Genomic DNA, 21,319 nt, shown 5'->3' on the forward strand with positions numbered 1-21,319 from the left:
GTCTCCATCATCCTTGAAGCTGCCCCTGGCGTCATCTAATGATATACTTTCCATTTTCTTTAGTTCTTTCACTTTTTTGGTGCATTTATGTAAATTACTTTGAATTATGCTTCTGTTACTGGAAACTTTATTCCAAGACATGAGAATGTATCCTGAGAACTTTGAAACAGTTATTTTAAAAACATACACTGGAAATCAACTACAGAGAAACAAAGGAGATAAAAAGGAAAGCATGGAGATTAAACAACATGCTATTAAAAAACCAGTGGGTCGATGATGAAATCAAAGTTGAAACTAAAAAACACCTTGAGACAAATGGAAATGAAAACACAACCACGCAGAATTTATGGGACACAACAAAGGCAGTGCTAAGAGGGAAGTTTACAGCGATACAGGCCTTCCTCAAAAAATAAGAACAATCTCAAATAAACAATTTAACCCACCAGCCAAAAGAATTAGAAAAAGAAGGGAAAAAAACCCAAAAAGGCAGCAGAAAGAAGGAAATAATAAAGATCAGGGAGGAAATAAATAAAATAGAGATTAAAAAACAATAAAAAAATCAATCAAACCAAAAGCTGGTTTTTTGAAAAATAAAATCGACAAACCTCTGGCCAAACCCACAAAGAAGAAAAAAGAGAGAGCACAAATAAGAAAAATAAGAAAGGAAAATGGAGAAATTACAACAAATAACATAGAAATACAGAATATCATAAGAGAATATTATGAAAAACTATATGGAACCAAACTGGATAACCTAGAGGAGATGGACAAGTTTCTGGAAACATACAGTCCACCAGGACTGAACCAAGAAGAAACTGACCACTTAACAAGCTGATCACTGGAAATGAAATCGAATTAGCAATAAAAAACCTCCCTACAAATTAAAGTCCAGGGCCGGACGGCTTCACCGGGGAATTCTACCAAACATACAAAGAAGAACTCATACCAGTCCTTCTCAAACTCTTCCAGAAGATTGAAAAGGAAGGAATACTCCCAAACTCATTCTATAAGCCACCATGACCCTGATAGCAAAACCAGGCAAAGACACTACCAAAAAAGAGAATTACAGACCAATATCACTGATGAACGCGAAAATCCTCAACAAAATATTAGCAAATAGAACCCAACAGCACATAAAAAAGATTATACATCATGACCAAGTGGGGTTCATCCCAAGGACACAAGGGTGGTTCAACACACGCAAATCAATCAATGTAATACATCACATCAACAAGAGAAAGGACAAAAACCACATGATCATCTCAATCGATGCAGAAAAAGCTTTTGATAAAATTCAACACCCATTTATGATAAAAACTCTCGCCAAAGTGGGTATAGAGGGAACATATCTCAACATAATAAAAGCTATATATGACAAACCTACAGCCAGCATAGTACTCAACGGTGAAACACTCAAAAGCTTCTCACTAAAATCTGGGACAAGATGAGGCTGCCCACTATCACCACTCCTATTCAACATAGTCTTGGAAGTCCTAGCCACAGCAATCAGACAAGAGAGAGAAATAAAAGGGATCCAAATTGGAAAAGAAGAGGTAAAAGTGTCACTATATGCCGACGACATGTTACCATATATAGAAAACCCTAAAAGGTCCACACAAAACCTACTAGAGCTGATCGAAGAATTCAGCAAGGTAGCAGGTTACAAGATTAACGTTCAAAAATCAGTTGCATTTCTTTACACTAACGATGAATCAACAGAAAAAGAAAGTAAAGAAACAATCTCCTTTAAAATAGCACCCAAAGTAATAAAATACCTAGGAGTCAATCTAACCAAGGAGGTGAAAGAATTACACACAGAAAACTATAAACCATTGATGAAGGAAAGTAAAGAAGACTTTAAAAAATGGAAAGATATCCCATGCTCCTGGATTGGAAGAATCAATATTGTTAAAATGGTCACACTGCCCAAGGCAATCTGCAGATTTAATGCAATCCCTATCAAATTACCCAGGACATATTTCACAGAACTAGAACAAATCATAATAAAATTTATATGGAACCAGAAAAGACCTAGAATTGCCAAAGCATTACTGAAGAGAAAGAAAGAGGCTGGAGGAATAACTCTCCCAGACTTCAGACAATACTACAGAGCTGCAGTCATCAAGACAGCATGGTATTGGTACAAAAACAGACATATGGACAAATGGAACAGAAAAGAGAGCCCAGCAATGAACCCACAAACTTTTGGTCAATAATCTTCAACAAAGGAGACAAGAATATACAATGGAATAAAGACAGCCTCTTCAGCAAATGGTGCTGGGAAAACTGGACAGCAGCATGTAAATCAATGAAGCTAGAACACTCCCTTACACCACACACAAAACATACACTCCTTAAAAAGCATGTTCTATTATATTTTAGATCTTCACAATATAATCACTTACTGTATTGCTTTTTAAAGTGATCTTTAAAGGGTTTTGTGCAGAACGCAGTCCTCACAGCGGGGCTGCCTGCTGTCCTCCAAGAGGCCCGGGTGCGAGGCTGGCGCTGGGCTGGCGCTCCGGGGCTTGGATGTCGGGAGGGATCCTGGCACCCTCACCGATGGGGAGGCCCCCTGGGCTCACCCGCTGAGCAGACACCCGCCCCTCAGGGGCTGGGGTTTGGTGTGTGTCCGCAGTGGGGCCCACAGGACCCGCCCCCGATAAGAGCCCTGGTGCTGAGTCTCTAAGGACCCTCCCTGGGGACAGCACTCCACATGTGCTGTCACAGTGTGTCACCAGGGGACTGAGCATGGCTGGTGTGACTCCATGGGTCAGGGTTCTGGAAGCGGTGCCTGTTTCCTCTGGACCTCGCCCCGCCGGCCTCTCCATTCCCTGATTTTGCTGTGCAACCTCTCCCTGTGGTAAATCACGGCCCTGAGTGTTTGCGAGTCTTAGCGAGTCATCGAGCCTGGGGTGGTCTCTGGCACCCTGACACAGGTTCGTTTCAGTGACAACAAGTACCTTTCATTGGAAAGTCACCCCCCGGAACAACTGAGCATTAAATTCCTTTGCTCTTCCTGGCTGTTTCACCTGTTCTGTCCAGTGGCCTCTCTCGTATTTCACACTAATGTGTTTTGCACACACAGTGCATTGCTGAAAGTCAGTTACTTGAGGGAGGGTGGGAGATACCAGGGAAGGCAAGCCGACGCCCCTTTCTGGGGAGAAACTTCCCCTGGAGGGAGTTTGTGATCAGAGTTGGGGCTGGACCAGGGGTCACGCAGGTGCCTTTCCACCTGGTCTGCAGGCAGCCCTGCTTTCACTCGGACCTGCCCGCAGCTCAGATGGTGCTGCCCTCCGACCACATTCTGAGCTTGGGGTCTCCTCTCCATCCAGACAGGAAGGGAGCAGATTCCGCTGAGTCCCGTGCTCCTCAGGCCTGGGCTGGGATTAGCCTCAGTGAGCTCGGAGCTGGGAAGACAGCAGTCCTGGGAAATGTTCTATACTGTGGAAGGAGACATCTTAGGCAGACTTCAAGATGTGGTGCACAGAGATACCACTGCTCCTTCACTCTGCCATTTGTGTGGTAGCCAGAGACTCTTCCTCCGACGGTTTCGTTGTGCACTGCCTTTTATGTTGGGTGGTGCTGGTAAGCAGCAGAAATGCGGGATCTCTAATAATGAGCTGTTTATTCTTCTTCCTCAGGGCGTTATTGCACGGAAATATGATAGCGTCACGCATTCCCCGCCCCACGGACCTGCTGGAATAATGAGCTGTGCTCCTGGTTGGGGAAGCACGCCGGGATGTACAGAGCCGGGGACCCCGGGGAGCGTGCGCTGCTCGGGACAGCGCCCCCTCGCGTCAGGACCGTGGAGGTCGCCAGAGGGAGGGCGGGGTATGGATTCACGCTCTCCGGCCAGGCGCCCTGTGTGCTCAGCTGTGTCATGAGAGGGAGCCCTGCTGATTTCGTGGGCCTCCGTGCCGGCGATCAGATATTTGCTGTCAACGAGATCAATGTGAAGAAAGCGTCCCACGAAGACGTCGTGAAGTTAATCGGGAAGTGTTCGGGGGTCCTGCACATGGTGATTGGTGAAGGCATCGGCCACCTGGAGTCCTGCTCCAGCGATGAGGAGGTGGGGTTTTATGAAGGAAAAGGCTGGCTGAAGCCCAAACTTGATTCTAAGGCCTTAGGTATAAACAGGGCAGAGAGAGTCGTTGAAGAGGTGCAGTCGGGAGGGATTTTCAATATGATCTTTGAAAGCCCGGGCCTTCGTGCCAGCAGTTCCGAGCCTCTGAAACTGAAACAATGGTCCCTTTCGGAGTCAGCCACTGGGCAATTTGACCTTGAGCATGAAAGTATAAATGATCCGAATCCCAACCTGCTTTCTAAGGAGGAGACAGCGAAAGTGGTGCATGCCGATTCTGTTTTTGGTGTGGGACTGGAGAGCCACGAGGACTTTGGGGTGGACGCCAGCGTTCTGAACGTGGCCATGGTAGTGGGCTACCTGGGCTCCATCGAGCTCCCATCCAGCGGCTGCAGCCTGGAGTCGGACAGTGTGCAGGCCATCCGGGGCTGCCTGCGGCGCCTGCGGGCCGAGCAGAGGATCCATTCTCTGGTGACCATGAAGGTCATGCATGACTGTGTCCAGCTCTGCACCGACAAGGCTGCCGTCCTGGCCCGGTACCCGGCCGAGAGGCTGGCGTTCAGTGCCGTGTGCCCGGACGACCGGAGGTTTTTCGGACTGGTGACTGTGCAAACGGGCGATGATGGGAGCCTGGCGCAGGAGGAGGATGGCGCTCTGCGGACATCCTGCCACGTGTTCATGGTGGACCCGGACCTGTTCAGTCACAAGATCCACCAGGGCATCGCCCGGCGCTTCGGGTTTGAGTGCACGGCTGACCCTGACACCAATGGCTGCCTGGAGTTCCCCGCGTCCTCTCTCCCTGTCCTCCAGTTCATCTCCGTGCTGTACAGGGACATGGGCGAGCTGATCGAGGGGGTGCGGGCCCGGGCCTTTGTGGATGGGGACGCGGACGCCCACCAGAACACCAGCACCAGCAGCAACAGCGACAGTGGCATCGGCAACTTCCAGCACGAGGAGAGGAGCAGCCGGGTGCTGGTGGTGGACCTGGGTGCCGGCTCCAGCAGGCACGGCCCCAGCAGCAGCGCCTGGGAGGGCATGGGCACCAGGGGCTCCCAGCCCTGGGGCGCCTCCTGGAATGGGGCCTTCTGCCACGACCCTGAAGTGGGGCCCCCGTTTGAGGCCGCTCCGCAGGCTGACAGGTGCCGGGACTTTGGGAAGCACCTCGGGCCCACGTCTCATGGGGAGGCGCCCCCCGCCTCCTTGCGGTGTTCGGTCCCCCCTTCCAAGAGGGGCGCCGGGGGCCCTGGCAGCAGTTTCAGCCAGCGGTGGCTCCCAGTCCATGTGCTGCAGGAGTGGCAGTGCGGCCACGCCAGCGACCAGGAGTCTTACACGGACTCCACGGACGGGTGGTCCAGCATCAACTGCGGCACGCTGCCCCCTCCCATGAGCAAGATTCCGGCCGACCGCTACAGGGTGGAGGGCAGCCCCGCGCAGCCCCCGCCCAGCACCCAGAAGAGGGACTGGGCCAGGAAGGCGCTCGGGATGCAGAACATTTTCGGTCACCACCGACACGTCAGAAAGACTAAGGAAGACACGAAGGTAAGCCTGTTGTTCGGAGAGGCTCAGTGAGCATGCGCGTGTTTCCTAACTGGGTCAGTCATGATGAAGCGACAGTGCCCTACTCCCGGGTTCCCAGGCCTGGCTTGCCCCCACCCTCTGCCCCCGGCTTCACAGCTTGTCTGCGTGGCTTTGAGGCTGCAGGCTCCTGCCTGCATGGGGGCCCTCGCCCCGAATCCGGTGGTGACTACCCACCCTTTCCTGTCCCTGTGGCCCCTTTTCGTCTCTGGCCCCAGTGGCCGAGGCAGCCTGCCCTCATGAGGTGAGAAAATTCCCGAAGAAGACTGTTCACTTCGGGACAGGGCGTGTCACCTTGGTGTCAATCCTTGCTGTTTCCCTCATTGAGAAAATCCTACTACGAGAAAAACGCTGGCCGAAGTCAGCTGTGGCTGGCGGCTGGAGTGTCGGACAGTGGGGCACACGCTGGTGTAGCACCACCCCAGACGCCCTCGCCCCACCAGGGCGCCTTGGGGCCCGGCTCCCCCCAACCCCAGCTTAGTTCAGAGCCGAGGTGGGTGGAGGGAGCTGCTGTGGGGGCGGGGGGCTCGGCTCAGCAGGAGGCAGGCTGTGGTCAGGCAGAGGAGGGGGTGGCGCTGTTTGGAACAAGGATGGATCTGCGGGGTGGGGAGGGGTGAGGGGGGCGGGACTGGCTGGCACTTAACTCAACTGGTTTGAGAGGAACTGTTCTCAGAGGATTTTTGTGATTTAAAACACCTTTTCTGTGTGTGTTCACATTTTTGTTCTCAGTAGCCGCAGCTCTCTCGAGAAAACCCTCCCTGGGCCACTGGCTGGTTGGGGTGGGGTCAGAGGTGGAGGAAGGCTTTGGGGCTGGGGCTGCAGAGTCTGATGAATGTTCCGTCTGAGAGCCCTCCCTTTCCCAAGGCTTGTTATTTTTCATTATAAAGCATACTCAAAGAAAGCTAAAGGTGGAGGAAAGGACAGATGTCCCATTGTTTGCCTCCCCAGACGACCGTGAAACAGTGCAATGTATCTAAGCATAGGTTTTCGCTTTTATAAACATGGTTGTAATCATATGGTTTTGACTGAATTCCTGAGCTGGCCGGGCTAGCAGGAGTCCTGGCCCGTGTGCAGCCTCCCGCCAGTTCCCGCAGTCCCAGCCGCACAGGCTGGGGTCTCCTTCCAGAGTGTTCCCCCCGGGCCACCTGCTTCAGCCTGGGCTTGCCTGTTCAGTGGGGGGGGGGGGGGGCGGGGGCGGCGGCCCTGGAAGGTGGCAGAAATGCTCTGTGAAACTGGGGAGTTCACTGCCTCTTTGAGTGCATGTCCCGCAAGTGACTTTTCTCCATTGCCACGGCGTAAGTGAGTAATCAAACGCTGAAGGAGCGACGGCGTTTGCGCGGTTCTCCCCGGACTGCAGCGCGCCCTCCGGCCTGTTCGCCAGAGTAGGAAGCGCCCCGCCTGTGCCCCGTAGAGCACTGCACGGCTTCACACCCCTGGCGACGGGGTTCTGAGCTCAGGAGCTCCCTGGTCTCCGGGTGAGCTGACCAGTCCTCGAGGGGTTAAGTGACTTGTCTGAGGTTCAACTGTCAGGATTAAGCAGGTTCATGATTCAAGTCTTGGGCTTCTTTTTTTCTTTTAAGACTTTATTTTTTAGAGCAGTTTTAGGTTTAAAACAATTGAAAGCAAGGCACAGAGATTTCCCACATACCTTCTACCCTCAGACACACACAGCCTCCCCCGCCATCAGCACCCCCACCAGAGGGCGCCTGTGTCACAGCCAGCGAACCTGCACTGACAGGTCGTCGCCCGGAATCTGCGGTTCACGATGGGTCACTCTTGGTGCCGTGCATCCTGTGGGTGTGGACAAGCGTGTACCATGTGTCCACCGCTACAGGGTCACAGAGTCGTGTCACTGCCCTAAACATCCTCTTTGCCTGCCTGTTCTCCCCCCCAGCCCCGGTGGTCTCTTCACTCTCCCCGTAGTTTCATGTTTTCCAGAATGTCACAGAGTCAGAATCCGACAGTCTGCAGCCTTTTCAGACGGGCTCTGTCACTTAGGAATCTACATTTAAGGTTCCTCCGTGTCTTTTCATGCCGTGTCAGCTCATTTCTCTTTAGTGCTGAATAACATTCCACTGTCTGGAGGGACCACAGTTTATTTATCCATCACCTGCTGAAGGGCATCTTGGCTGCTTCCAGGTTCTGGCAATGACGAATAAAACTGCTGTAAACATCTGTGTGCGGGTTTTCGTGTGGACGTAAGTTTCCAGCTCCTTTGGGTGAGTACCAAGGAGCCCAACTGCTGGATCACATGGTAAGACTATGTTTAGTTTTGTAGGAGACCGTCCTCTGAAGTGGCTGCACCACTGCGTTCCCAGCAGCCATGATAAACGTTCCTTTTGTCCCACATTTTGGCTCCCATTTGGTGGTGTCAGTGTTCAGGGGTTTCGCTCGTGTTCCAGGTGTGTAGTGGTGTCTTACTGTTTTAATTTGCATTTCCTTGGGATGTATGGTGCTGAACGTCTTCTCATATGCTTGCTTGTCAAACCTGTGTATCTTCTTTGGTAAAACGTCTGTTAAGACCTTGGGTCTATTTTTCAATCAGATTGTTTTCTTATGGTTGAATTTTACGAGCTCTTTGTGTATTCGGGGTGTTAGTCCTTTATCAGATGTGTCTTCTGCAAACGTTTTCTCCTGGTCTGTGGCTGTCTTTCCACTCTCTTGATGTTGCCTTTTGCGGAGCAGACGTTTTACTTTTAGTGAAGTCCAGGTTATCAAGGCTTTCTTCCATGGATGTTTGTACCTGCAGAGGCGTCCCCCAGCCCGAGGCCACCGAGGTTTCTCCTGTGCTACTGGCTAGGAGTTTCGTGGTTTTAAATTTTACGTCCAGATCTGTGATCCATTCTGAGTTACTGTTCTGAAGGGTGTAAGGTCTATGTCCAGGTTCGCTTGCTTTGCATACGCGTGTCCTGCGGTTCCAGCACCATTTGTGGAGGAGACAGTCTTTGCTCCTTTGTTAAAGATCCGCTGACTGTTCTTAGGAGGGTCTTGGGCTTCTTCTTAATGTTCTTTTACCTTGAACAAAAATGTAGTGAGAACGCAGGTATTTGCTGTTAGTGCTCTAACACCGTAACGAAAGAATGCGATACAGAGTGGAACCGGTGTGTCTCTCATGTTGGAAGAGAGCAGTATTTATCCGAACGGCGTCTGCTCACTGTCCACAGTACATTTCCTTATTTGACCCGGATGGGGATTCTGTGAGCTCACCATCTTACTCACAAGGAAGGAAGGTTTATACACATCAAACGACTTGCCCACAGTCAGGTGGAGTTCCTTTTGTAATGTGATGGGACACGCAATTGACCTAAAAACAAGTAGTAATAAAGTGTGTTTCCTTGCGTTGCAGCCGCAATCCCTTGAAGTGTGTCCATTGCTCTTTACTCTGCTAAGCGGGGTCCCCTGTGTTACTAGCGCAGTCTAACCCCACAGCCCTCGCTGAGCGGCAGAAGCTTCCCAGGGTCCTGAGGCGGGTCTTCTGGTGTGCCTCCTGGCCCGGCCTCAGCTGCCTGGGGGCTAGTCAGGATGAGCAGAGGACAGGCCAAGAGGGAGCACGTGCCTGGAGAGGGGAGAGGAAGAGGCCTTAGGAGGGGGACGGGGAGATGCCAACAGTCGTGGAGTGTCCGAAGTGACTGTGAACTCTTCTCCGTGGTGACAGTGGCTTCAGGGTCTTACTCTGTGCAGTCAGGATGCATCAGGAGATGGAAAACACATCTGATTTGCACAGGAGAAGGTGGTGTGAGGAATCATTAACTAGACCAAAGGAGCACTAGTGGGACCCGAGGAGGTCGCAGCAGAGGGGGAGGGAGGGAAGGCAGACGAGGAGGAGACTTTGTCAGCACAGAGAGGAGGAGGCCGGTGGGGCTGAGCGTGAGGGCTGCCAGGGCACGGCCGGCGAGGAGGGTGCTGTCGGGACATTGCAGTCCACCCCTGCTGCCCGACAAGGGCCAGCGCAGCCCCCTGTGGGCAGAGGTGCTGTCAAGTCTGCAAGGCCCAGCTCCAGCGTCCGATGCCGGCAGAGAGGGGTGGGCTTGGCGCTTAATGATGAGAGAGTCTCGGACGCCTGGCTCAGCACAGCTTACAGCACTCCCTCTGCACCTGTGAGCTGACCTTTGCGCAGCGGAGACGGAAACTTCAACAGGGCACACGGCCCGCTTCTGTGCCACAGGGGAGACACGCGCTCCCGGCCATCAGGGTCCCGGCCATCGTCCTTCTTGCTGTTTGTTGTTCCTGTTTGTTTAGTGGCTTTTCTGAGCAAATTCTGCCAAGTGTATGTATTCTTTGTTGTGTGTGGCCGCAAGGTGTCTGCTTGGTTCGCTTAGTGGTCAGCTGGTGACGGGACAGAGACTTCCTTAGAGGCCGGTCTGTCTCCCGGTCCTTGCCAAGGGGCCCTGTGTGTGCGGACCTGCCTTCGGTGCTCAGCCAGGGCCTCCAGGTCAACCTGGGGTGGGCGCCAGAGCCTCCGTGGGGCCGCCCTGGGCACGGGCACGGGCACGGGCACGGCCCTGCATGGGGAACCCTCCGGAGCTTTCAGACCCCCAGTGGACGTCTCATTCCTCCGCTGCTTTTAAGTTGGCCTTAGCTGCCTGTGCCCCTGAGGGGTGTGGCCTGTGTCCAGTGGGGTGGCTCTGGCCTGGAAGCCCTGGGAGCTCTGGTCCACCTAATGCCAGACCTGGGGTGGGGCCCCTGCCAGGCCGTCCTTCCCTTAGGCACCCTCTCTCTCGGCCCTGGGCTGGTCTTCAGTGGCCTCTGCGTGTTTATGGCTGCTTCCATGTTGTCACCGACAACTCTGCCTTAAATGTTCCCTTTGAAATTCCTGGCATGCAGCCTCTCTCAATTCTGTGTGCGAAAGAAAGCCAGCAGTCAGAAGGACTCTGCACTGAGTTCAGGCATGAGCTGTTCTCTGAGTCCTATCAGGCCTGTGTCCAGACAGTCACCTTGTCACTACACTTCTCCACCGGCACTTTGTCACTGTCTCTTGGTCTTTGTACCCCAAGCTCAATCCAGACCTCGGGCCCCTGGAGCCCCTCCCTCCCGTGAGGGGAAAAGCCAGAGTGGGGGCCCACTTTCCCCAAGCCCGCCCGTCCAGGTTGACACCTCTCCGCCTCGGGCCTTTTCATTCTGCTGGTCAGGGGGCAGTTTATAGGAGTCAGTGCTCTTCTGGTGACTCCCAAAGCTCTGGCTCCCAACGCACGACCCAGGCAGTGCCCGTGAAGCGGACTCACTCTCATCAGCTGTCTCCTCGTTGGGGAGATTGGAGCGGGTAGCTGGGAGCCCATCACTTGGGGACTTGGCCGAATTTAGGGAACTGTTGACGAGAGTTAAGTAATGTCTGTACACGGATGATTTTCCACGTTGTTTGCTTTGCTTTGCTTTCTACTTAACGTCTACAGCCAGCAGAAGGAGAAGTTGGTGCTAATGCAGATACAGCTTAAAGTCTGCGAGTACCACACGGGACTGATGAGAGAGAAGTCCGTGCTCTTGAAATGCCGTCTGTATCGTCAAAAATGATTCAGTTATGTTCAACTTGAACGAAGGCTGTTAGGGTTCTGCTTCTTTGAAAATTGACGCTCTAAGAACATTATTAACTAAAATATCTGGTTAAGTAGCAAAAATCCACATTCTTAAACTTTACACATAGTGGATTTTGGAAAATTTTTAAATGAAAAGATATTATAACATATAAAGGATTTTTGTCATCTTGAAATGAATTAATAAATATTTTAAAATTTCTCGGTTTAATTTTTAATATGAAAAATATTCATAGATGAAACCCACAAAAACAAAAGACCTCTGGGGTCCTCAGGAGTTTTTCAGGAGTGCAGACACCCCGAGACGCCGGTGTTTTAGGATGGCCGCCATCACCAGGGTGCGGGAGGACAGACTTCCAGGAGCGAGCCCTTTCCAGTCTGGCAGTATTAGTGGGCGCTGAACTCTCTTTTTGATTGAGTAAGAAATACTTACTGACGGTGGCGTGAAGAAAAATGTATCTTCCTAGTCTAGCTGGCGCGCGCTCACGTGCAAGTGGTAGCGTTGCGGTCTGTAGCGCCTGCCTTCAAAGTGGCCTGAACCTGCAGGGTGGGGCTGTCCCGCCTGGAGTTTGGGTCGGTTGCCCGGCTGGCGTGGAGGCTCCCCCTTCATCAGGAGCCAGTTTCCTTCTGTCGTGTTGCCCTCATCTGCATGTGCCTCCACCTGAACTTGAAGGTAGCCGCTCCCCAGGCCCCCCATGTCCATGGTCCAGCCTGCAGGAGGGGGGCATCCCACAGGAGGGGGAACCTGGAAGTGGGGGGCCTGCAGGAGGGGGGAACCCGCAGGAGGCTGGCAAAGGGAGCAGTGGAGTCCCAGTGGAAGTGTCAGGCACCCTCTGCTGCGCCTCATTGGCCGGGCCTGGCCGCGTGGCTGCAGAGGAGGCCGGGGAGTGCGGCCGCACAGGCAGGCGTCCAGCCCAGATCTCCGTCCCTCGTCAGACCAGCTCTGTGCTCCGCCACACGGGTGGGTTGGTGTGTCACCCACGGGAAAGGCCCCCAAGGCCACGTGTGCATGTTTAGTATGATCTTGTTTTTGTGTGAAGTATTTGAGCACCCCTCAAATAAACCTAGACATTTTAAAGTGTGCGTGTTTGTATGCAAATATACAGGGAGAAAAGGAGGGAACACTTGGAACAGATAGTGATGGTTACCTCAGGTGCCGAGTGGAAACTGAGCAGGACGTTGTCATTTTGTTTTGTGCTGTTTTGATTTTTTATTCTGGGCTTATGACCATATTTTACTAACTAAAAATAATTCCTTTTGAGAAAAAAAATATTATTTTTCTTAGTCCTTTTACTGAGAACAGAGTGAGAGGTGGCCCTGTGCGCCAGCAGCAGTGTTTCTCCGGCGGCGCTGATGACCGGCTCGTCGGCTCCCGAGAGGGGAGCTCCGGGTTCAACAAACGGACCCTGTGCAGTGTTTCTAGTACAATGAGAGGAAGTTTTAAAATAGATTGTAAACAAAATCTGCAGAATACTAAAAGGCCGGGCTAGGGCCCTAAGATTGAATCCTGCTAAGGCGTGCGGCTTTGATCTCTGCCCCCGGGAAACAATGCCCTTGGGCAGCGTGGCATCACTCTGCTAATCCAAAGGAAAGGAAGCGAGCAGGGGCCGCAGCCCCTGGGGAGTCAGCGGGTCTGGGGAGACAAGCTGGCGGGGAGGAGCCTGCTGTCTGCTGCCACACGCGCTCCCCGTCCCTGTGGGGAGTTCCTTCTGAGCATGTGCGCTGAGCACTCTCCGGGGGGCTCACAGCTGCGTGAGGACCTTGCGGACCCTGCGTTTGAGGCTGGTTGAGGTGCTAGGGGGCAGGGGAGAAGCACTTGGCCCATCCTGGAGCAGGCAGGGCAGGCTTCCTGGAGGAGCTGGCCATGGTCAGGAGGACGGAGAGTGTGCAACCCTGGGGTGGAGGAGATGGCAGTGAAGGAGCAGAGACAAAGCAGGCCACACTTACTGTTCTTGGTGTGTACAGGATCCAGGAAAAGTGAGACTGTTCGGGCTACGCAGCCCTCAGCTTTGTCAGAATCAGGGGTGTTTGAAGTGCTTGACTCCCTAAACAATGTATTGGTTTGTTTTGCTGTTTCTTCTGCTTTATAAAAAAATGGTTTCATAGCACAATCTTCTACAATGTGTTTTTAAATCATTGACTATCATTTCCAAGATCTATCCATGATATTATCTGTAGCTGCAGTTTATTCATTTTAACTGTGTGATATTCCATTGTGAGCACCCCACACACTCACACACAGTGGTTAACGAAGTGACTGATGACACTGCCGTGCACACGCTTGCACACGTCTCCAGCTGTGTACGTGAAAGACTTTTCTCGGGATCTATCCGGGGAGGGGACTGGCCCATCCGTAGCAGACGGACTGAGTATGAAGCTTTTAGTCTGCTTGTTCATACTGACAGTAGACAGGTCTCTGGAGCAGGGACAGGTTTAATTACCGGCTTCTAATACTGCAGTGGTTCCTCCGCGCCCAGTCCTTGCCCTGGGCCAAAACGATGAGAACCATTCAGGTTCGCCCTGCAACTCCAAGAACAAACCCGGGAGCTCACACACACGCTGCGCCCCTCCCCTCCTGAGACTGGAGAGAAACCTTTACTCTTGAAGCAAATTCTCTTTCCAGACAGAGGAGGAGATCCTGGGTTTTCCCTTTTACCCTTTAAAGATGGGTGAGCGTCTCCAGGAGGAATGTTAAGACTGGCCTCTCCTGGGAGGTGCTTCAGGTCTCACTCCTCTGAAAGGCCAGCCTCTCCTGGAGTTTTCACCATCTAGTCCATCATAATTTAACCTCCAAGTCACAAGACTCGGAGACTTTTAGTTCAACTTCCAAGTCTCAGTAAAATTTGCTTAGAATGCCCTAACCGTGCCGAAACCCCACACTAGCCAGTGCAGGCGGTCCGACTGCAGCCCGTCCTCGCCAGAACTCGCCGTCTTCACACTCCTCAAGGTTTTGCCAATCTGTTAGTTGTAAAATGGTGTCTTGTTATGGCTTTAGTTTGCATTCCCTCCAGCGTACAGATTTGATTTCCTCTTTGTTGAGGGGCCTACTGAAAACTCTGCTCATTTTTCTGTTGGGTTGGCTTTGCCTCTGACGAGTAGGAGTTCTAGACTCTGGCTGTTAGCCTTTTGCCGATTACATGTGTTACACGTGTGCCTTCCCATGTTTCACTTGCTGTGGCATCTTGACAGTCAGAAGTTCTTGGCTTCAGTGTCGTCCAGCTTGTCAGCTTTTCTCTTAGAGTTTGCACTTTTGATGTAACACATTCACTACTACCCTGAGGTCAGAAAGATTTTCTCCTTTTTTTTCCTAAAGTCTTTTGGAGTTGATTTTTATGAATGGAGTAAGGTGGGTGGCAAGCTAATTTTTCTCTGTGTGGATGACAGGTTGTGGGAGCACTACATTCGTGCTCTCACGTGGCCCAGCCACATCCCTCTGCTGGACGTCGTGTGTTCACATACATGCTGGTCTCAGTTCTCTGCACTCCGCCATCAGTACCACCAACAGCACTTTACTTTCAGAATTGTAGCTTTGTATCTGATCTGCCAAATCTCCTTATCTGATCTTGGTTTTGCTTGAGCCTTGCTCTTTTATGTAGATTTTACAGTCAGCTTATAAATTCTCCAAAAAATGCTGTTAACGTTTTTATTGTGAGAACTGACATATCCAGGACATTGAGCCTTCCTATCCATGAACATGGTATCTCTCACCATTTGTTTAGGTTTTCTTTATTTTCTTTCAGTGAAAAGTTATAACTACCTTCACAAACATTGTTGATTAGACTTATTCTTAGATTCTTTGACTAAGTTTATTCCTAGGTGCCTTATATAATTTGTTTCTGTTCTAAGTGGTACTCCTAGAAACTGTGAATGTTAACTTTTGTGATATATAAAAGTACAGTGGATTTGCTGCTTTCTATATGCAGCTGCCCTGCCAGGGTTATCTCTGTTAGTATTTTTTGATACTTGTCATTATGAGTGGGTGTTGAAGTTCAGCCTTTCTCTTTTGGTTATTTTACATTCATTGGGGCAATCAAATGTGCTTCCTCCATCACGGTGCCAAGGTGGCATATCACACTGATTGATTTTGGAATATTAAACCACGCCTGCTTTCCTGAGATAAGTCTAATCCATGGTTATCTTTTTCATGCACTGATGGATATTTCTGTAGAATTTCTGAATCTGTGTTTATGAGTGAGACTGTCTTACAGTTTTTCCTTCTCTCATTGTCTGTCTGGTTTTGGTACCAAGGTCATTCTCCCTCATAAAGTTATAAAATCAACGGTGGCATTTTCTCCCTCTCCTCCTACTCTTCTTCTTCTTCTTCTCCTCCTTCTTCTTTTAATAGACTTTAGTTTTTTAGAGCAGTTTCAGGTTCACAACAGAATTGAGCAGAAAATACAGAGAGTTCGCACATAGCCCTCCCCACCCACGTGTATATACTCCCCTACCCTCAGCATCCCTCATCAGTGTGGCATGTTTGGTACAATTGATGAACCATCGTGGACACATTATTATCAACCAAAGTCCATAGTTTACATTGGGATTCACTCTTGATGTTGTACATTCTGTGGGTTTTGACAAATGCATGATGACATGTAGCCACCACTGTAGTATCATACAGAATAATTTCATTGCCCTAAAAATCCCTTGTTGCTCCATCTATTCATTCCTCCCTCCCTCCCTCTCCCCAAACCCCTGGAAACCATGATCTTTTTATGGTTTCTATAGCTGTGCCTTTTCCCGAATGTTATTTGGTTGGAATTGTACAGTTTGTAGCCTTTTCAGACTGGCTTCTTTCATTTAGTAATATATCTTCTAAGTTTCTTCCATGTCGTTCATGGCTTGATAGATCATTTTTTTTAATGCCACATATAGTTTTTAATTTACTTGTATGTACATTGTTTCTAAGAATGTTTACAGCTTTAGCTTTTAAACTTACATAGTTATCAAAGGAATAAAGCCAACCACAAAATAAGAATTAATTCAAAAAGATACATACACCCTGCTATTAACAGCAACATTATTTATGATTGCCAAGATACGGAAGCGCCCCAAGTGCACATCAATAGTGGAATAGATAATGAAGGTGCAGCATATATACACGTAATGGAACACAACTCACCCATAAGAAGGGAGGGTATTTTGCCATCTGTGGCCCTTCACTTTTTTTTTTTCACCTCAAAAACCAGAATTTTGTAACCAGCACAAACATGTCCATTACATCAAAAACAACAAAATATCTAGAAATAAACTTAGCCAAGGAGGTTACCTACACTCTGAAAACCGAAATGACACAAAGAAATGGAAAGATTTCTTGTGCTCTTGGACTGGAGGAATCAACGCTATTAAAATGGCCACACTACCCAAAGCAACCCAAGATCCATTGCAACCCCCGTCAAAATACTCGTGACATTCTTCACAGAACTACAGCAGACAATTCCAAAGTTTATAAGGAACCACAAAAGACCCCGAACAGCTAAAGCAATCTTTTGTGGGTCTTTTTTTTTTTTTTTCCCCACTTTCTTCTTTTTGTTCTCTTTTCTTATGGTTTGATGACTAGAGAAGGTCCTCTAACATTTGTTGCAAAGCTGGCTTGGTGGTGCTGAAATCTTTTAGCTTTTGTTTATCTGTGAAGCTTTTGATTTCTCCATCGAGTCTGAACAAGAGCCTTGCTGGATAGAGTGCTCTTGGTTGTAAGTTTTCCCCTTTCATCACTTTAAACATATCGTGCCACTCCCTTCTGGCCTCTAGAGTTTCTGCTGAAAAATCAGCTGATAACCTTATGGGAGTTCCCTTGGATGTCATTTGTTGCTTTTCTCTTGCTAATTTTAATACTTTCTCCTCATCCTTAATTTTTGTCAGTTTGATGACTGTGTGCCTTCGTGTGTTCCTCTTTGGGCTGATCCTGTGTGATACTTTCTGCGCTTCCAGGACGTGGGTGCCTGTTTCCTTTCCCAAGTGGGGGCAGTTTTCGGTTATTATCTCTCCAAAAATTTCCTCAGGTCCTTTCTCCCTCCTTCTCTTCCTGGGACCCTGTAATGCGAATATTAGTGCACTTCATGTTGTCCCAGAGTGCTCTTAAACGATCCTCATTCCTTTCATTCTTCTTTCTTTTTTCTGTTCTGCAGTAGTGATTTCCACTTATCTGTCTTCTAGCTCACTGATCCGTTCTTCTGCCCCATTCAGTCTGTTCTTGGTTCCTTCTGGTGTATTGTTTATTTCAGCGATTTTATTCTTCAACTCTGTTTGGGTATTCTTTATATTTTCCAACTCTGCTAAAAACTTCACTCTGTGCTTCTGTACTCCTCTTGAGTTCTCTGAACATCTTCACCATCATTACTTCAAACTCTTTCTCAGATAAATTGCCTGTCTCCTCATCACTTAGTTCTTCTTCTTAACCTTGGTCTGGGAGTACTCCTCTGCCACCTCATATTGTTTATCTTTCAATGTGTATTTTTAGGTAGGTTAGTTAGCGTTTCTCGACCTTGGAGAGGTGGCCCTCTGTGGGAGACGTCCTGTGCGTCCCTGCAGTACACTCCTCTCTTGTCAGACAAGGGCCAGGGTCCAGCAGGTCCCAGGTTAGAGCCTGGCCTGTGTTTGTGGATTCCTTCCACAGGCTTTGGGCTTGTTGTTTTCTTATTTCTGGTATCTGCTCCCTGGTGGATGAGGCTGGACCAGAGGCCTTTGTGGCTCAGGGGGTCTGCTGCTGGGTGGGGCTGTGCTCCCACCCAGTGTGCTGTTTGGTCTGAGGCTTCCCCACAGGCTGTTGGGTGGCGCTGGATCTTGATGCTAACGATCCATTCGAGATGTCAGCCTCCAGGAAAGCTCTTGTATATGAACACTCTCAGAATATCCACCACCAGCTTTTATGTCCCCTGGGTGAGCCACAGCCATCCACCATGTCCCCTGGAGATCCTCCAAATCCAGCAGGCAGGTCTGGCCCAGGTTCCTGTGAAATCACTGCCTCTGCCCTTGGACTCAGCACACGCAAGTTTCCGTGTACACTTCCCAAGCAAATGGAGTCTCCTTTTCCCCCAGTCCCATGAGGCTCCCAGAGCCAAGTCCCCCTGGCCTTCAAACCCAGATTTCCTGGGGTCTCCTTCTCTTCCCAAAGCCAGAACCTGGGCTGGGGAGCCTGACAAGGGGCTTAGAGCTCTCACTTCTGTGGGAGGGTGACTTAGCTATTGTTCAGCTTGTGGGTCACCCACCCAGGGGGTATGGGACCGAGTTATATCGCGAGCACGCCCCTCCTACCGTCCTGCTGCGGTTCCCTCTTTATGTTTTCAGTTGCAGATCTTTTTTGCTAAGTTCCAGTCTTTTTTCCAGTGGTTGTCTAGCAGTCAGTTGTGGATTTGTTGCAGTCACGAGGAGAGGCGAGCTCGTGGTCCTACCACTCCGCCATCTCGACTGGAAATCTCTTCTTCCTCCCTTTTGGCATATTGAATCTTTTATTTAAAAAATCCTATTAAGAGATGAAATTTGTTTTGTCTGTTATTAATATAGCTACATGAGCTTTCTCTGAGTCAGAATTTTCTGTCATTTTGTTTAAACTTTTCCAGTTCTCCATGTGCTAGGATTGCTACCAGAAGTGGTAGATAGTGGGATATCTTTCCTGATCCAGTTTGACATTCTGATAGTTCAAGAGTAAGATCAGAATAAATTGGCAAATTTAGTCCATTTGTATTTATTGGGATTACTGGCATGTGGAGTCTTGGTTCCGTGGTGTTACTGTGTACTTTCTGTCAATCTGTCTTTTCTAGGGCCTCGCCCTCTCCCTGTGCTGTCCTGCCTTTGTTGGTGTGTTTTGTTTTCAAGGCTGTTGGTTTGCTAGCTTTGTTCATCACCTTCTTTATTGGCTTGAAAGTTATGCCGCCCACCTTGTTCTATCTTTTAAAGGTTTTCATCCTCAGTGACTGCCTGGCACTTAGGTATTTGCTGAATAAGCAAACATATTCCTTGATTTTCTGTCCCGATCTGAACGTCCTTTCCTGTATATTCGCCCTTTTCTTTCTTGCGCAGGAGACCCAGGCTCTGCTTCGTTCTCAAGAGGGCGACTCTGTGTGGCGAGGAGCCCCTTCCTTCAGCTCCACACGTCTCTCCACAGTCACTTCCGCATTGTCTAGTTTTCTGTTGGAAATGGAATTTTGTTGATTCTAAAGCCGTTTTGATTTGGGGCTTAGCATTCTTCCTGACGTTCAGTGTTTTGTGGGAACAAGTTTCAGAGGTTGTGCTTGTCGTTCAGCTCAGGCCACCTCCGTGATCAGCTCTGGTGGGAAGTCTGTGCCCCCTTCCCCTTGCCAGGTGGGTCCCTGTCAGGCTCTGCTCCCAGGGGATGGGTGGGAAAAGGGGAAGGGGGTCTTGCAGTTCCTCCTGGTACTGTGCTTGAGTCCAGTTTGCTGTTTCCTCATCTCTCTGGGGACCTCATTGCCCCCCAGACACCAGCTGTCACCCTGCCCACTCTGAGGTCCGAGGTTCGGGTCCCAGCACCACCCACGTTGCATCTGGCGCAGAATTTAAACCCTTCTCCTCTCCTGTGCTGCCCCAGCCCCAGGGGTGCAGGCCCCCCACCGCCATCCTGGGGTCTCTTTTTACCTTTTCAGTTCTCGATACCTGGTTTGCAGTTCCTTATATGAAATTCTCTCTTAAAACAACTGGTGTGGTTCTGCCTTCTGACAGTATAGTGGGAGGAGTGAGTGTGTTGGCTGGACGTCTTACTCCTCAAATTCTCTTGGAAAAACCTCCGGATGATCTGGCCTCTGCCTTAAGCTAAGCATCCTCCCTGGCTGGAGTTTGCTCAGCGAGCGCCTGCTGTGCGCCAGGTGCTCGGGGGTTGGGGGCACAGCCCTCGCCCCGCTGGGGCTCCTGGTCCAGTGCTTGCAGGCTTCAGGTCAGGCGTTTCTAGTTCTGACTGTCGTGGGGCGCGACCGGGGTCTGGCCCTGACTGCCTCCAGCCGCGTGACCCCGAGCAGGCCCCGCCCGGGCTGAGGGTTCTCATCTGTGGTTGAGGAGGCTGGACTGGCACCCTAGGCAGTGGGCAGCCGTCAGTCGACCCAGGTTCTGCTGTTTCTCCTCCCTTGGCCTCGTCTGTGGCCAATGAAGGCATCCCTGCGGGGCCCGCGGCCCTTCTTGGTTTGAGGTGACAGTCCTGAGCAGGGTCCAGGAGTGGGGAGGGCCACACACTGAAGTCCACCCTGCCATCCAGGTTGTGTCCTCGATGCCGGGGGTCGGCCTCCTGGGAGGCACTTGCGGGCGGTGAGGGGGACTTGGCCCCACCAGTGCCTCTGGGCGTTGGGGCGCAGCAGCCTCAGGCGGGGGCCTGGTGTCACCCCCTTGCCTTCACAAGCAGTTGTGATGAGTTGTGTGCAATTTAAAAAGTCGAGTTGGCTTTGAAGAAAGCTGATTTTTAGGCCATTTTGATCTTAATCGCCCCTGTTCAGTTCTGTTTGGGGGTGCCGGCAGGGGTGCTGCCTCAGTGGCGATTTGTCGGCTTGTCCCTGGAGCACAGCGCTGCCCGTGCACCTTGGCCTGAGGAGAGCCTGCTGGGCGAGGGCAGGATGGAGGGAGCCTGGGAAGAGGGCCGTTGGGAGAAGAGGGTAGAAGAGAAGGCAGTCCCGGCGCTGAGGGCTCCTCCGTGGCGGTGTCAGGAGTGTCAGTAGGGCAGCCGCGGGGCTCGTCCGTCCGCAGGCAGCAGGCGGCCAGGGGCTTGGGGGCAGGTGCTTTCCTGCGGAAGGGTGGGTAACAGGTGCGCTAATGGGGTGGGGGGCTGAGCGCCTGCGGGGTCGTGGTGCAGAAACTTAGCCCAGAGAGCTTTACAAGGAAGTGCCGCGAGGTTTCCCCTTTCTGCAGGATGCCCGGGCCCTTCTGCAGGTGGAGGGGCAGGGAGAGCCCTCCACTTGCTAGTCTTTAGAAAACATGGCACGTCCTTTGTGCCTGGTCGGTCACTCAGGATTTCAGGTCCCCTGGAAATCAAAGATTTTCAGCTGTGATGCTTTTTATTTTTAAAGTGTGATGATTTATTAGCTGGAACCAAGACCACATTTGTGGAGGTGTCTGGCATAATGACAGTGGATTAATTCCGGTCATTTCCCGAACAAAGAATAAGATGTTTAATGGCTGGTTATTTCGTGCACTT

General features: G+C 50.7%; 1 protein-coding gene across 6 annotated transcripts in view; it reads left to right on the top strand.

Moving 5' to 3' along the window:
* RGS12 (regulator of G protein signaling 12) overlaps positions 1 to 21,319 on the top strand; it is a 113,523-nt gene that overhangs the window by 25,021 nt on the left and 67,183 nt on the right. For all 6 annotated transcript variants that reach the window (XM_032493091.1, XM_032493097.1, XM_032493105.1 and 3 more), the window contains one exon: positions 3,645 to 5,623. In XM_032493091.1, the coding sequence (XP_032348982.1) occupies positions 3,743 to 5,623 (1,881 nt within the window). In that variant the 5' untranslated portion in view covers positions 3,645 to 3,742. The remainder of the gene's footprint in view (positions 1 to 3,644; positions 5,624 to 21,319) is intronic.

This window comes from Camelus ferus, chromosome 2 (genome assembly GCF_009834535.1).
Source record: "Camelus ferus isolate YT-003-E chromosome 2, BCGSAC_Cfer_1.0, whole genome shotgun sequence".
Taxonomy (NCBI): Eukaryota; Metazoa; Chordata; class Mammalia; order Artiodactyla; family Camelidae; genus Camelus; species Camelus ferus.